Consider the following 15449-nt stretch of genomic DNA (forward strand, 5'->3'; position numbering starts at 1 on the left):
CCCGAACGGCTGAACACAATTACTTGAAATTTGGCAGAGAGGTAGCCATAAGGTCAAGGAAGTGCCTTTCGCAGGTCTGGTGTAAATCTGTTCAGTATTTCCTGAGAAATTAGCATTTAAAAGCATATCAATATCTATACGCGCGCACCGTGCGCGCTGGGTGCAATTCTGATTGGTTGTTAGTTGTCGGTAAACATTCGAATCGGTCGAAAACAGGAAGTGTCGGCCGCCATTTTGTCTCTCGCAGTCTGAGGGGGTGAAAATCAAAGGTGGAGAACGTGAAAATGGGGCAGAGTGGACAGTTCCTGACCCCCTAGCCTTGGTCAGGGGGTCACAGAAGGACCCCCAAGGGAGAAAAAAAACAATTTTTTTTTTTTTAAATCGCGAGGTGCGCGCACCCAGCGCGCACTGCGAACCGTGGGCGCTCAGTGCCCTTGGGGGACGGTGTAAAACCTGAAAAAAAAACAAAAAAAAAAAACAAAAAAACATAACTTAGCCATTAAAAAAACGTACAAATTCACTTAAAAAACCATAGGTTTCACACACGTTATAGTTAGGAATTAGCATTTAAAAAACCTTGCAAATTCACTTAAAAAACCATAGGTTTCACACAGGTTAAAGTTAGGTGGACATTTCACTCGTAAAAAACCAATGAAATTCCCCCGTTATAGTTAGTGCAGGCAACTATAACTCACGCGACCGCAATCCTCTGCTGATGACGTCAGATATTACATCACTGATGACATATGTGTCTTTCTGAAAAATAAATATTTGTAATATATGTATAGCTAAAGATTAATGGAAGAAGACATGGGTAAATAAGTGTCTAAATACAGTGATGTAATATCTGACGTCATCAGCAGAGGATCACTGAAAAAAACATAGGTTTCAGGGATGTTATAGTTAGTTGGACATTTCTCTCATACAAAACCAGAGAAATTCGACCGTTATAGTTAGTTCAGCTAACTATAACTTGCGCCCCCGTAATGTACTGCTGATGACGTCACATATTACATCATTCATGACATGGTCAGTGACATCACTGATGACATCACTGATGACATCTCAAATGACATCACTGATGACATCATCCAGTGACTGTGTCTTTCTGTAAAGTTTAAATTTGTTTTATATATATGCCAAGCTGTATTGAAGAATGAGTGGTTGTATAAGTGTCTGTATGGAGGATCTAGTAGGTGTGTGACTGACTGTATAAGTGAGTGATTAAATGTGTCTTACTGAATGCATGGGTTAGTGACTACACTGTGTGAAAGTCGTATCAGTCTGTCTGTTGTTGTGTAAGCTGCTGCATAGGTTGGTGAGTAGCTGCATGAGTGTCTATATGAGTTATTGATTGCTTGCCTGAGTATTTGTATGGCTGCCTGAGTGTCTGTGTGTGTGGGTGGGAGTTGTGTGACTCTGTGCATAGATGTGTGAGTAGTTGATTCACTGGGTGTATGGGTTCAAGAGTACATGTGGAAACAGCTGTATGGGTGGGTAAGTGTGTCTATGGGTGTGTTGGTGAGTGAAAGGATGTTTCAGTGGTACATGTGCAAGTAACTACATATTTAAAATGCAGTATATGTGAGTGATGGTGTATATAAATAACTATCTGTGAGAGTCAGTAATTGTGAGAGTGGTTGCATGGATGTGTGTATATTTGTATCAGTGATTCTATAACAGAGTATTTATGTGTTAGTATCTGTATAAAAAAGTGAGCTGGTGTCTGTATAACTGTATAGGTGAGTAAATGGACGTATGATTGATTCTTTGCATGACTGACTAGCTGTGTCAGTAACTCTGGATATGTGGCAGTGTGTGAGTGTCTGTATAGGTGTATGAGGGCAATGATAGGGTTGTATTGATGAGTGACTGCATGTATGAGTGACTCTATGGGTGAATGAGTGGACGTGTGTGTAGACCTAGGAACCAGTCAGTGTGTATTTAGTAACTGGTATTGATGTGTCTATTTTTTCGAAAATGGTAGTCTGCATTTTAGAGTGGGTGTATCAAAGGTTATATTCAGGTGTGAGGAGGTGCATCAGATTTGCACATGTATGATGTCATCAGTGATATCATCAGTGATGTCCTTTGAGATGTCATCAGTGATGTCACTGACCATGTCATGAATGATGTAATATGTGACGTCATCAGCAGTGCATTACGGGGGCGCGAGTTATAGTTAGCCGAACTAACTATAGCAGTGGAATTTCTCTGGTTTTGTACGAGGGAAATGTCCAACTAACTATAACATCCCTGAAACCTATGTTTTTTTCTGTGAATTTCAATGGTTTTCTAAATGCTAATTTCTAACTATAACATCTGTAAAACCTATGGTTTTTTCAGTGAATGTATATATATATATATATATATACACATACACACACACACCCTCGCAATAGGGCCGGACAAGAATCATCAGAATGATAATTTCCATTCCCAGGGTTTATCAAAGTGTTTGAGAAACACTTACCTACTGTGGTACTCAGAGACTGCATGTAACCAAATACCTGTTACAGCCTGTAACAGAGTGACAATCTCTACCGGCTTGAGCCAATGCTGTTCACAATTAATAAGGTCTACTACCTTGTTCATAGATTTTCATAATAAACAGACCAGAAACAGACCAGACCTATGGCATCTCGAATAGGCTTTTCCAGAGCACCAAGCAGGTGTTTCTTTGGCTTGTCGCCATAAGCAACTCAGTCATACTGTTCTGGGCGTAGACTTCCCCACAAGGCAACCATCAGGCATACAGTAGTAAAAGACAAAAGTATGCACAATTACAGTTGCCAACCAAATGCTATCTCTCCTGAGCACAATATTGCTATTGTAGTTCATATTTTCTATACCAATGGTTTGCTCAAGTTGGTCAACAACACCAAATACCCATGCGACTACATTTATCTGTGAGATTTAGCACAGTGTGACAACAAACCATCCTTAAAAACCTATTCCCTTTAACGCATGCTTTTCACAATATGTAGGTCATACCTATTGGCTTTGTCATAACAGATCAAGCTATGGAATTGGCATGACGTTCACCAATTAACTGATAAGGCCGATAACCTTTGCCATCAGCTTTACAACTAAACCAGCACAGGCCTATTTCAGTGCACATAAACTGGCAACCATCATGCGTACAGGTAAAAAATACAAATATGTAGAAAAATACAGTTTGCAAGACACTTTACAACCCCCTCAATAGGACCTAACAAGAATCATCACTGTGAAAACTACCAAGGGTTGTCAGAGTGAGTTTCCAACAAAACCCTTGCCTACTATGGTAATCTGAGATTACGTCTAACAAAATGCCTGTTTGTCACCTGTAACACAATGTGATAACCAACTGTTAAAACTCTACTGGTTTTAACAAATGATTTTACAATAAATAAGCTAGGACTACCGTCTTTGTCATGACGTTTCATAATAAGCAGATCAGACCTATGGCATCAGACAAAGGTTCCCACTGCACTAGTCAGGTCTATAGCTTGTCTCCATAACCAACTCAGGCATACTGTTTTAAGTGAAGCTTTTCCACAAAAAGGAACACAGTCCTAAAAGTAAAAAGGTTAACAAAATTTCAGTTCACAAAGCAAAAGACTTTCTCCTAAGAGGGCCTAGCAGGGATTCTCAAGAGCAACTGTTTGTCACAGGAGATAACCCACATCAAAACCCTTACCTACGTGATATTCCATGTAACATAGCACCTTTCTGTAGGCTTTACTTTACAGTGATAACAAAAACTATCCTGAATTGCTTATAGACTGTAACATAAGCACTTCACAATAAGTACATCAGGCCTACTGTCTTTTTTTGTAACATTTCATAATAAACACATCAGGCCTATAGCCATGATCCATTGGCTTACCACTACAACCAACTCAGTCCTGCTGCACTGAATATAAGCTTTAGCACAAGCCAAAAGGTGCAATACAAGCATTTTTTGTGGCAGCAAATAACGCCCAATAAAATCCTCTACTCGGGGAAACCAACACCTGGGTGAAACCTAAGACCCTCTTCTCAGAATACTCTTAAAGCATGTTTTTTTATCAGAGAAAGTACCACAACAGCTGTGCTGTCAATGCAGACCAACAAATGCAGGTAGATTAGTGCAACCCTGGGCACACCATACTGCTCTCAAACACAGAAATGCACCCTGAAGTCTAAAGTAAAAATGGAAAGAGTGTTTGCACTGTTCTCAGACAAAACCCAAATACAGTAAATGATCTACTTAACTAAGACACTTTAACAGCATTACACTGCCATGTATGTGGCCCCGAATGTTTAAGCTGCATCCCATAATAAGCTCAATACTTTATGCAAGTTAGTTACTCTTCTCAAGGCAGACCCAGCTCTAGTAATTAGACCACATAGCCTACCAACTGCACACCGTGCAATGATGAAATCCGAAGCTACTCAGTTCAACAAGCCACTGAAATGCATTAAACTAACCAAGTCACAAATACATATTACGTTTTTCTTTCTGTGAGTGAAAACAATTCACAATAATGGAAACATACTACCCCTCATGCATTCCCTTGTGGATTAACTTAATAGGAAGTCAACCATTTACTCATACATCTCAGTCATTGATCCATGAGCTTGGAATAAATTCACCACAAAATGGCCTGTTTCTTTTTTCAAGTCCACTGCGGTTTACAGTTTTCCACGAAGACTGTTTAGTTTGGGAAAGCGTTTTAGCAAAGCATGGGAACTAAGTACATCTCCAGATTCGGACATTAAGGGCCTGATGTATTGTGCAGGTCTGATTTTTGGAAGTATCCTATCTGGACTCTGCCTCAGACAGTCTTGATCTCTCCTCGACTTTGATGGGCCAGATGGAGGTCCAGCCTCGGGACTTTAATGCAGTGGCTCGAATCACTATAGTACGCCACACTAACTGCAGTAAAGAAAAACACAAAAAACGGACTAACGCTACACATTTTTACAGTTGTAGCATTCTAGACTGATTTTAATTTCTAAAATAGATTTTAAACGATCAATGAAAAGGGAGTTGTATGGGAATATATATAAATAGAACGAAAGCTATACTCTCGAGCAACTGTTTGGAACCCTTTCATTCAAGAAGCGAAAAAGATGTATTTGGAAGAAGCAGTGGGTTTTTTTTGTAGGCCAAAAGGGGCTCAAGTAGATGTAATCAGTTACCTCGGTTTTATGGTGTATTTCTTTGACCTTTTCATGCGTTTCATCTTCATTTTGTTTTTTTCCTCTTAATGGTATTATTTATCCAAATGTATTTTCTGGTCAGTAAAGACATGAAGTTATAACTATTAAATGTTCATATTTAATTAAATGATAAATCCACACTTGCAATACAAACCACAAAAGTACAAGTAAAAGCAATTGTGGAACCAGCACATATACACATCTGCAACCATTTGAGCTTCACTATTAAATTAATTTTCTGTAACTCTCAATACAGTCAATCGACACAGCTATTAGACTAGCAACCATTACCGATAGCGCAGCGATCCTCTCGAAAAATACATGATTTCTATTTTTTCCATAATTAACAAAGAACAGCACAACTAATAGGACGCCATGTCTCATTCCATTCTTTTGGAACGGCTGACTAGGAGTAGCAAATGTGGTTACCGCCTTGCATTGGCATAAGTCTTTTTAATCTGACTTCCACCATTACGTTCACTGTAGGAAAGTGCCCCTTTTTGGTTGGTCAACCCCCCTCACTTTTTGCTCCAAATGCTGATGGTTATGACTCGGATAGTGCGCTGGAGTCTGCTGCCCAGTGCCTGTGCTCCCTCCTAAACCTGTTATGTTCAATATGGTATTCCCAAATTGGTAAACACTTTACCCTTTTATATAAGTTTCTGGTATACAGTGCTAGGGGGACCCAGGGCATAGGTGGTAAAGGGGTCCCCAGGGCTGAAGCACTGTTTTGTGTCACCCTGGGTGACCCAAGCAAACTACTGACAGAAGGCCTGCCATTGCAGACCGCAGGAGCAGTGCAAACTGCTCAAACTCAACTGTGCCCTCACCATGTGTAGCACAGTCAAATGCACTACCTTTAATATATGTCAGCCACCCCTAAGGTAGGTTGTGCCCATGTGATGTCGAATCTTAGATATTGCAAGTGGACAGGGAAACCATTTTGAGTACATGCACTGGACACTGGTGTTTACGAGTTCCCAAGCTACATGATGGCTTCGCTGAAAGTAGAGATGTTTGGTATCAAACATCTCATATTAATATGCCCACACGGATTCCAGTGATAGATTAATTAATACATACACCCAGAGGGCACCTTAGAGGTGCCTCCTGAAACCCTATTGTGTATTGTCTGACTGGTGCAGATCAGCCTGCCACCACAGACACTTTTCTGAGCCACCTGCAGGTGAGAGCCTGTGCTCTGAGGGCAGAAATGCCTGCTCCGGTCAGAGGTGTTGTCCCTCTTCCAAGCAGGGTGGTTAAGTAATCAGCATATCAAGACAAGAGGCTTCAAAGGCCTCTGCCGCCATTGATATGTGACGCACGGCTTCCCCAGACAGGGGAAATGCCACCCCCTGCCCCAGGCCCAGGACAGGTGGAAAAATTAGCCCGTCAGGACGTGTGTTCCCCTCTCAGGCTAGTACAACCCCTAAGGTGAGCTACCTAAAGTGAACACGACTTTTAGAATTCCACCATCTTAGATGTGGTGGAATTAGGCTCTCTGGGTCAGCGTTATGCCCACTTCCCACGAGAAGTGGTCATACAGAGGGTGTAAAGAAGGGAGCCCATTGGCTACTACCTGTCAGTCCCTGTAAGGCCCCTAAATTGAGTAATTGGGTGGCACTCCTGACACCAAGAACTTAGGTTTGATGGATAAGGAAGAGAGGACAAAGAAGAGCAACAAGAAAAGTGAGAACAGAAGTCAGACTGTAGACTTTTGGTGCCAAACCCTGACTGCACCAAGTCTCAACAGTCATGATCAGTGACTTGTCCTGCAGCGGACCAGCTTCCAAGAACCCTTCGCAAATTGTCAGCAATCTCCCTTGGAGTAGGGGAGCTACTCCCCTGCAGTTCGCAGGCACCGAAGAGCAAACTCCAGTTTACCGAGTTGCCACTCACTGGCCAGCCCGATGCCGCAGCCCCCCAGGAAGAGGTACCTGTGCTGCAGAAGGTCAGATCTGCCCCCTCTCACCAAGTGAGAAGACACTAGGATCAACCAGAGCCGCACAGGACCAATACACGGGGTAACGGACCCTTGCAGCAAACGAAGACTGAGAGTCCAGTTTGGGCTCCAGCGACACCAAGACAAAGCAGCCAACGAGGAATGGCATCACCGCAGAGACCCAATTCCGAGTGGCCCAGCTGACCTTATTTTTGCACCCTCAACTGGCCAGACCGACGACTGCAAGGCCCTAGGTTGCACAGAGTCCAGCCGACATTTTCACCCGGCACCTGAGCGCCCCAGCCCGGGTCCCAGCGACCCGACTATGCTTCCTTGTTCCCAGGGCCCTTATGACCTGAGCCTCCTGTTGGGAGCTCCCAGACTTGTCCCCAAGTCCCCCGCTGCAGCCTGTTTCTAGGTGCCCCTTCTTTCCACTGGCATATCGCGCATATCTACCAACTGGACCGGTACCTCTGCAACCGGGCACCCCATGGCAGGTAACAAGTAGCTGCTGGTGGGACTTTGGACCTTGGCCCCCTATGACCCCAAGTCCTGAAGGAGACCCTAAGAAACTGATCGCAATTAACGGTTTGCAACATATGACTTTTCTCCCATAGGGAAGCATTGCTGCGTAAAGACGCACGATATTGAACTATTTAACTTGCCTGTAAAAATTCATAACTGCAAAAGTACTTACTTGATAACAAAGTTCTTGGTATCAAAATGTATATAAAAATATAACTTTTTCCAATTTGGTCTCAGATTTATTCTTGAGTGCGTGTCTCATTTTGCATCTGAGAGTACAACAAATGCTTAGCACTACCCTCTGATACGCCTAACACTACCACAAGAGAGAGCATTTGGGATATCATTTGTGCCTCTATAAACCTATTGGGGTTTGCATGGACTCTATATTGTGGACCAAAACGAAGTACACTGTGTAAAAACAGCAAGCTCCCTACAATAAGGATCTTTCCTTTCTCTCCCAGGTGAGAGCAGTCACAGGATCCTAATATGCACTTTTAAAAAAATCTGGTAAAATATTCGTACAATGGCCCCAGAGTATACTAGAGAGATCATCATTCATGATCAAATATTCTAGGTCTTGGCCTTCCTGAGTATCTGCTCCATCAATTCCAGGTAGTACAGAATGCAGCTGCTTGGTTGCTTCTCAATCTTCTTCGACTGGAACCCATTTCCTCTCATCTAAGAAACTTACATTAGCTTCTGGTGCATACATATTTTGTTTAAATGTTTTCTGTTGACGTTCCCAGCATTCCATAACAGAGGTCCGAAGTCAAATGTTTTTGTAGATCATCCTTCTAGATCTGAGACTATCCAATATGTTTTTGATGCAAGTTCTGAAAGTGTGTCGTGTCCTTCTGTTTGGCCGGTCTTTTTCTCTTCTGTCCCCTAAACTGTGGAATGCTCTCCCGTGTGGTACCCGTGCTTCAACAAATGAACAAGCTTTCAAAACACAACTGACAACCTGGCTATTTAAGTCTACCTAGCAGCTTTCTGTTGGCTGGACACTTCTAAGCTATTTCTAGCATCGGTGAGCCTTTCTGGCAGCTGTGCACTGAATAAATGATTCAACCATTCATTTATAAGGCCAAGGGATTCGGATGATACAAAGGTGGCAGAGAGGCCACAATTTACATTATTCAAGTCGAGAGTGGGGGATCATGAGTGTCAAAATGGTAGGAGAAGAAATTTGGTTTACTGACTTTCTACGTTATAGAGGGATATGTTTTAAGTGTCCAAACTTCATGTAAAGATGAAACCTTGTAGTTAAACGATGGCGTCTGCATACTGACAGCCCAAAACCCACTGCCAGGTGCATCCAAAACAAAATGGCATGTCCCAACTTCCCTGCTGGATAAATGTTGAACTAATACCTAAACCTCAGCCATTACAATATTTCCTCCTGAACTAAATTAGTATTTGCCAATTTCAATCTGTCTGACTTAAATATCCATTGTGGTCAAACTCATACTGTGCTCAGAGCAAATGCTTGAGACCAACCACATTTCATTATCAACTGCACTCCCATCGTAAACCTCGAGTAATAAAGACAAATCAGCAGCGCCTACTGAAGAAAACAAGCATTGGCATAGCCAATAGGTCTCGCCTTTGGGACCTTATAAGTGTTTAGCCATGCAACAGTTGCATAACTAAATACTTATAAGGTCACAAAAATGAGACCTATTGGCTATGCAAAGCGGCCGTGAAAGTTAAAGTAATTGCGGTAAAGCGTGGCGCGCGCACCCGCGCACAAGCACTGTAGCTCTAGGCTGGCCTGGTAGCACTTTTTGGAGCCCTCTCAATAAGTCTCGCCAGACCAGCGCATGCGCTGGGTCAGGCGAGACCTAAAAACTCCCTTGTGCCCTTCTGGCTGTGACTGGTGAAGGTCGTCACATTCTCCCCAAATACCATCAGATCACAGGATTTACCCATTCATGGGCTCCTCTTTGAAGCCTACTCTATCATAACATATACCACCTCTGCCAGCACATCATCTACCTCACTGGCCTCCACAGTGCACTCTTCACAAATCGTGTCAGTATTCCGATTGGTAGTCCTTGCCCACCTAAAATAAAATCATAAACCACTGCCAATGTCCACTGAACCGGTTACACTTCACATAAAAAATCGGCACACTGTTCCCTCTTGCACCTTTTAGAATGGCATCCTTCCAAATCCTCTCACGCCCCCTCCTGTCTACTACACTACCTCGACCCCTCTTTAAGGTTCCCATTCCAGTGCTACTAAAGCTGTCGCAGACCTGCATCTAACTTGTTAGAAATGCCTGCATTTCCTCATTGCAAATATTGCAGCCTTCGTATATTCACATCAGGTCTGGCTGAGGCTACACAAAGCCCTTAAATAAATGAAATGAAATTAGATAAAATCGTGTTCCAACAAACACCAAATTAAAGGTGTTCTGGTAGCTCAATTGACTGCAAACATCTCTTTATTTGTGTTGTCACTGGTTTGAATTTCGGTGGGTAAACGCAGCCTTCATCCTACTCGTGTCGATGAAATCAAGACCACCATCTCGGTTCATAGACATTTATCAGAGGTGCCAATACCCGCTCTTAGCAAAGAGACTTATGCAACACTACTTTGCCCATAATCTTGTGCTAAGGTATGTCAGGAGGAAAACTTTTAATGCACACAAGAGACGCATTCGATCAAGAAATCACTATTTCAATAAAATGCACCAATTTGGTAGGTAACACTTCGATTGCATCGTCATCTTTATAGTGAAGAAAGTGTGCTGTCGGTCCCCACCTTTTTTTCTGAAAATTGCCAGAAGCTAAACAAAATAAACTGCAGCTTCAGAAAGCAGTCGAAACATTTCAAGTGGACAAATCAACATAATAAAGGCTTTCATTGGTCTGTCTTTCATCAGCGTCCGGCGGTGACTCACCTCCCTGGGTGTTCCTGGAGTACCTGGTAGATGCTGATCTGGAAGGTCTCGTTATCGAAGCGTTCCCGGATGTAGTCCTTATAGATCCTGAACTCGGCGGCGGTGACGGCTTCCCCCTCTGGGATCTTGGCGAGATCAAAGCGGAACTCCCGGTGATGCCGTCGCTGGTGGAAGAACTCCTTGTCGTGCTCCACTGGAAACAGAATATATAAGCTATTGGCGACGGTGTCTTTAGGTTTCTATTCTGGTTTTCAACATTGCGCAATGCATTTTAACTAGACTATTTAAATTCAGTAATACAATGTGCGGATTGAATTCATTTTTAAAATAATAATTAGCATAATTTTTCTGGGCGCCACGGCTTTATAATATAGACTTTTAAACCTCTCCGCAGATAGACAAAATATCGACTCAGAAATTAACCTGTCTCTAAAGCAATAAATTCAGATAGGAGCCCGCTTCCCGCCAGTGAACTGTGTGGTAAGGTGGCATTTCAAATCGTTTTAGTGCGTTACTTCCCATTATTGGCCCTATACATGGCGCCACTGTGAGCAGAATTTGATACAAAAGGCGAAAGAAGTCCCAGGTCTTTTCTGAGCAACAACAACAATAGTTCTCGGGACTCCACATCACGAACACATGACCCAACACCTTCGAGACCTCCACCGTCTCCCTGCCAAGAAGAGGGTCAGCTTCAAACTCCTCACACACGCCTACAAAGCCCTCAACAACATCGGACCCAAATACCTCAACGAGAGACTATCCTTCCACGTACCCAAGAGGAACCCCTTCTCTGCGACCTTGCCCTGGCAGAGGTCCCCCGCATCCACAGAAGCAGAACAGGAGAGAGAGCCTTCTCCTACATCACAGCCAAGACCTGGAACGAGGTCCCTGTTAACATCAGACGCTCTCCAACCCTGCACACCTTCAGGAAGGTCCTCAAGACCTGGCTCTTTGACTAACCCGGAGCTTCTCCCCTCAGCGGCTTGAGACCCTCAGGAGTGAGTAGTGTGCTATATAAACCACCGATTGATTGATTGAGGTATGCTTAACCAGGCAAATACAATACAAGCAGTGCCATCCTCCTACCTCATACAAAAAGACTCCCAAGTTTTCTATTTTTTCTAATTTGTGGATATACAGACAGACAAATGTATTCTCCATTTTATATTTATTTAAAAATGAAAACGAAAAAGATTATCCAGTAAGTATAATTGAGTGGTTTTTTTTTTTACTCATGACTGCTATCAATATGCGGTTATTCTTCAGGCAAAGACTTCGAAAGATGAAAGTTGCAACCCAATAAAAAAAACGACACGAATAAATATCAGTACTAAAAATAGATATGAATAAATAAAGAGAGCTCTATTACTGTTATAAACTAAGTTTAAATTCTATACAGACCTGATTGGAGTTGCACCCCAATCAGTTCATTCATTTTTAAGGCCTTCAGCTTCAACATGCATCTCACAGATTTTGCTTCCTGTAAGCCCCTTGTTCCCCTCGCTCCTAAAAAATAAGCAAAATCCCATAACCATATTTTCTGGGAGTTCCTTTCCATCACCATGAAGAAAACTCATGTACGCTTAGGGAATCAGGTGATTGGTTGTTGTACTCTACCCACAGCCCAGCACAGCAATCTACCCCAGCCAATGGTGCAATCTCACCTATAAAGCAAACACAAGGAGATGATGGACGGAGCGCTGAAACTTTTCAGACACTCACCCCCAGTCATAGATCTGGGTTGAATCCATCATCGTTCTTTAGCTCACTTCGCCACCCCAGTTCAGAACCAGCCATATGCAAATCAGTCTGACCCTGTGCCTCATGGGAACAGTCCTGACCGAACTGCCAAGCCAGGTCTTCCCTGAACGGGAAACAAGCATCCTGAGACCGGTCTCGGGGCAACACCCCTCATCAGCCAAGCTAGCTCGAATCCAGTGGCAAAGCGAGCCAGGGACCCACGTCTGGGCATATCCTGCCAACTTAGGGCGAACAAAGCAAACACAAGGCGATGATGGATGGAGTGCTGAAACTTTTCAGACACTCACCTATACTGGGTCTCTAAAGGTATAGAAGGCCTGCAGAGACTTCCTACTTTTAAGATCCTCCTACGTTTGTTTGAAAGATAGCAAGAGCATCTTCGGAAATGATGCTTCGTTACTGGTTAGAGCATTTGTTGCTGACATTCACTTTTATAAAAGGGCCTGTGAAATCACTCCCCATGTTGCCAACATTAACAAAAGAGCTCAGATGTTCAAGGCACATCCTGGACAGCCACAAATCAAAATTGTTTTCCCTATAGCAAATCATGCATGCCAACACAGTTAGGATTCTAAGTTTACATGTGTGCACTTAAAAGATTGTATGAACATAGAATTATTAAACTCACAGAACAGCAACCCTCCAAAGTGGTGGCGTACGCATTTGCAACATCAAAATGGTTAACGCTTTGCACAGAGTCTATAAGCCCCACCTTTACTGTCATCATTGTTCAAGAACCTGGGCAAATGCTATATGCAAACGAAATGCCTGTGATGGTAAAGGCGAGTACCACACAAAGTTACTCGAACAAAACAGGAATTATTAATGACTAGAAATATTTAACCTGTGCTAACTCTACATGTCGTATTCATGCTAACCAACGAGATAAAAAATACATTAAGTTTAGCATTAACAATTAATCAATTACACACCACTGATACAATTAAAAAGACATATCTAAGAAACAAGGGGTATACTATATGCAGTGCTTAATTTGTTAAAAAAAAAAAAATAATAAGTGCCAGGGCTCTCATCAGGAGGCCACTTCAGCTTGCACTACACATTGCCCCTGCCATGCTGCCAGTGATAGTAACACCACAACTATTAACCATCACACTCCTAAAAGTGTGACAATTCCGACTATTCCAGGCCCCCAAAAGTAGAAGAATGGCTTGTGAGGCAGGTAATAGTTATTTTTGTGTATGTTGTTCAAGGAATCTCTAAATTAGCCAGACAGCGCCACCTTGTGGCAGACTGTCACAAGCGCTGGTGTTGACACTTAAGTGCCCGTCCCGAGTACTGAAAACCACTGGCACAAGTTAAGCATGGACTTTATGGGAGAGATGGGTACATAAAATTGCTCCACAGTGAAATAAGAGTAGCAAGTGGATATAATGTATCCACTTAGATGAAAAGAAACGAATGCCTGACCTGCTTCAGTGCTTTCAAAGTAAGCGAATTGGAAATCAGTTTGTTAGAAAAGAGCAGGAAAACTAGAATCAAGTGTGTAAAGAATGCGGTATCAAGTATTTCAGTCATTCTGTAGGCACTTGAATTTTTGCCTCAGCTACAAGCCATGCATTGTGCCTTATCAGGACATAAGGACAACATTAACAGTTTGAAAATGACACTATTTAATGGGGTTCATATAGGTTTAGGAAAGCGAAAGTGAACATATATTCAGTCTTTCTCGATTGTCAGCAAAATATTGTATTTTGAGTCTATATCTGCAGCAAATTAAATTAAGTCTGTGTAGCCAATCCGAAGTTGCAACGCTATAACAATTCAATAAAAGTGAATAGACACATTAAAGATGAGTAATTGAAGGAAGAATGTCTGGCCTGTATGTCCGTCCATTTAAAGAAATAGCATCTAATTAATATCACATTAGGCAAAGCACTGTCAGTCTAGAGAGGGATGAAAATTGATGATCAACACGAGGTTACTGTCAGATCTTTGATTGGAATTCAATGACTAATTATGTGCTCTATTCAGTTTATCAAGCTCCATACTATCAACAGACATGTACATCTGTCCACAGAATAAAATAAAAAAAATAACAGTTGTTTTGCTTTTATTCAACCTATACCCAAATAATTCCTTCACATAGCCAGAACTATGCCTTTCTGTTACAGACCACATGTAATCTATACACCAGGCAACAGGTCCTCAGAAAGTCTTCTGTTTGCTTTCAGAGACTCCTGAAAATATGGTTCATCAGTTGTCAATGCATGCCCCACATGACATCATCCCAGCAGGATACATGTCTGAACAAGCATTGGCAAAGTGAATAGGCTTGCCTTTGCAAGAGCTATTGCTTTGCCAATGTGTTTAAGCCATGTTATACATCAGTGTAGCGACCAATAAACATAGCTAAAGGTTCATGGTGTAGAGGAGAGTGGGATGGAGTGTCAGAGTGGAGTAGAGTGTCAGAGTGAAGTGGCATAGAGTGTTGTGCATTGGAGTGCCACAGAGTGGATTCGCGAAGAGTGGCGTACAGTGCAGTGGACTTGTATAGAGTGCATTTCGCATAGTGTGTTGCAGAGTATAGTGGTGTAGAGTGCAGTGGCGTAGAATTCAGCAGCAGCGTACAATGCAGCATTGTTGAATGCAGTGGCTTAGATTAGAGTGCTGCATAGCAGACTGCAGTGGTGCAGAGTGGAGTGGCCCAGAGTGGAGTGGCCCAGAGTGGAGTGGCCCAGAGTGGAGTGGCCCAGAGTGGAGTGGATTGGCATAGAGTGGACTAGTGTAGAGTGTATTGGTGTAGAGTGTTGCAGTCTATAGTGGCGTACAATGCAGCGACATAGAATGCAGTGACGTAGGTTAGAGTGGTGCATAGTAGAATACAGTGGTGTAGAGTGGCGCAGCATGGTGCAGAGTACAATATAGTAACATAGTGCAGTGATGCAGAGGAGAGTGGTGTGGTGTAGAGTTTAGTGTCGGAGAGTGCAGTGTTGCAGAGTACACTGTTGTAGAGTGCAGTGGCACAGAGTACCATGGTCTAGAGTAGATTGGCATATAAAGCAGTGATGTAGACTAGAGTGGCATAAAGTGGTGCAGAGTAAAGTGGCGTAGAGTGGCGCAGAGTAGAGTATAGTGAGGTGGGGTCGGGTGGAGTGG

General features: G+C 42.7%; 1 protein-coding gene across 1 annotated transcript in view; it reads right to left on the minus strand.

Annotated features, from left to right (window-relative positions):
• BMP7 (bone morphogenetic protein 7) overlaps window positions 1-15449 on the minus strand; it is a 342006-nt gene that overhangs the window by 126866 nt on the left and 199691 nt on the right. Inside the window, exon 2 of the mRNA XM_085619280.1 lies at window positions 10566-10758. Within this exon, the coding sequence (XP_085475406.1) occupies window positions 10566-10758 (193 nt within the window). The remainder of the gene's footprint in view (window positions 1-10565; window positions 10759-15449) is intronic.

Source organism: Triturus cristatus, chromosome 7 (genome assembly GCF_964204655.1).
Source record: "Triturus cristatus chromosome 7, aTriCri1.1, whole genome shotgun sequence".
Lineage (NCBI taxonomy): Eukaryota > Metazoa > Chordata > Amphibia > Caudata > Salamandridae > Triturus > Triturus cristatus.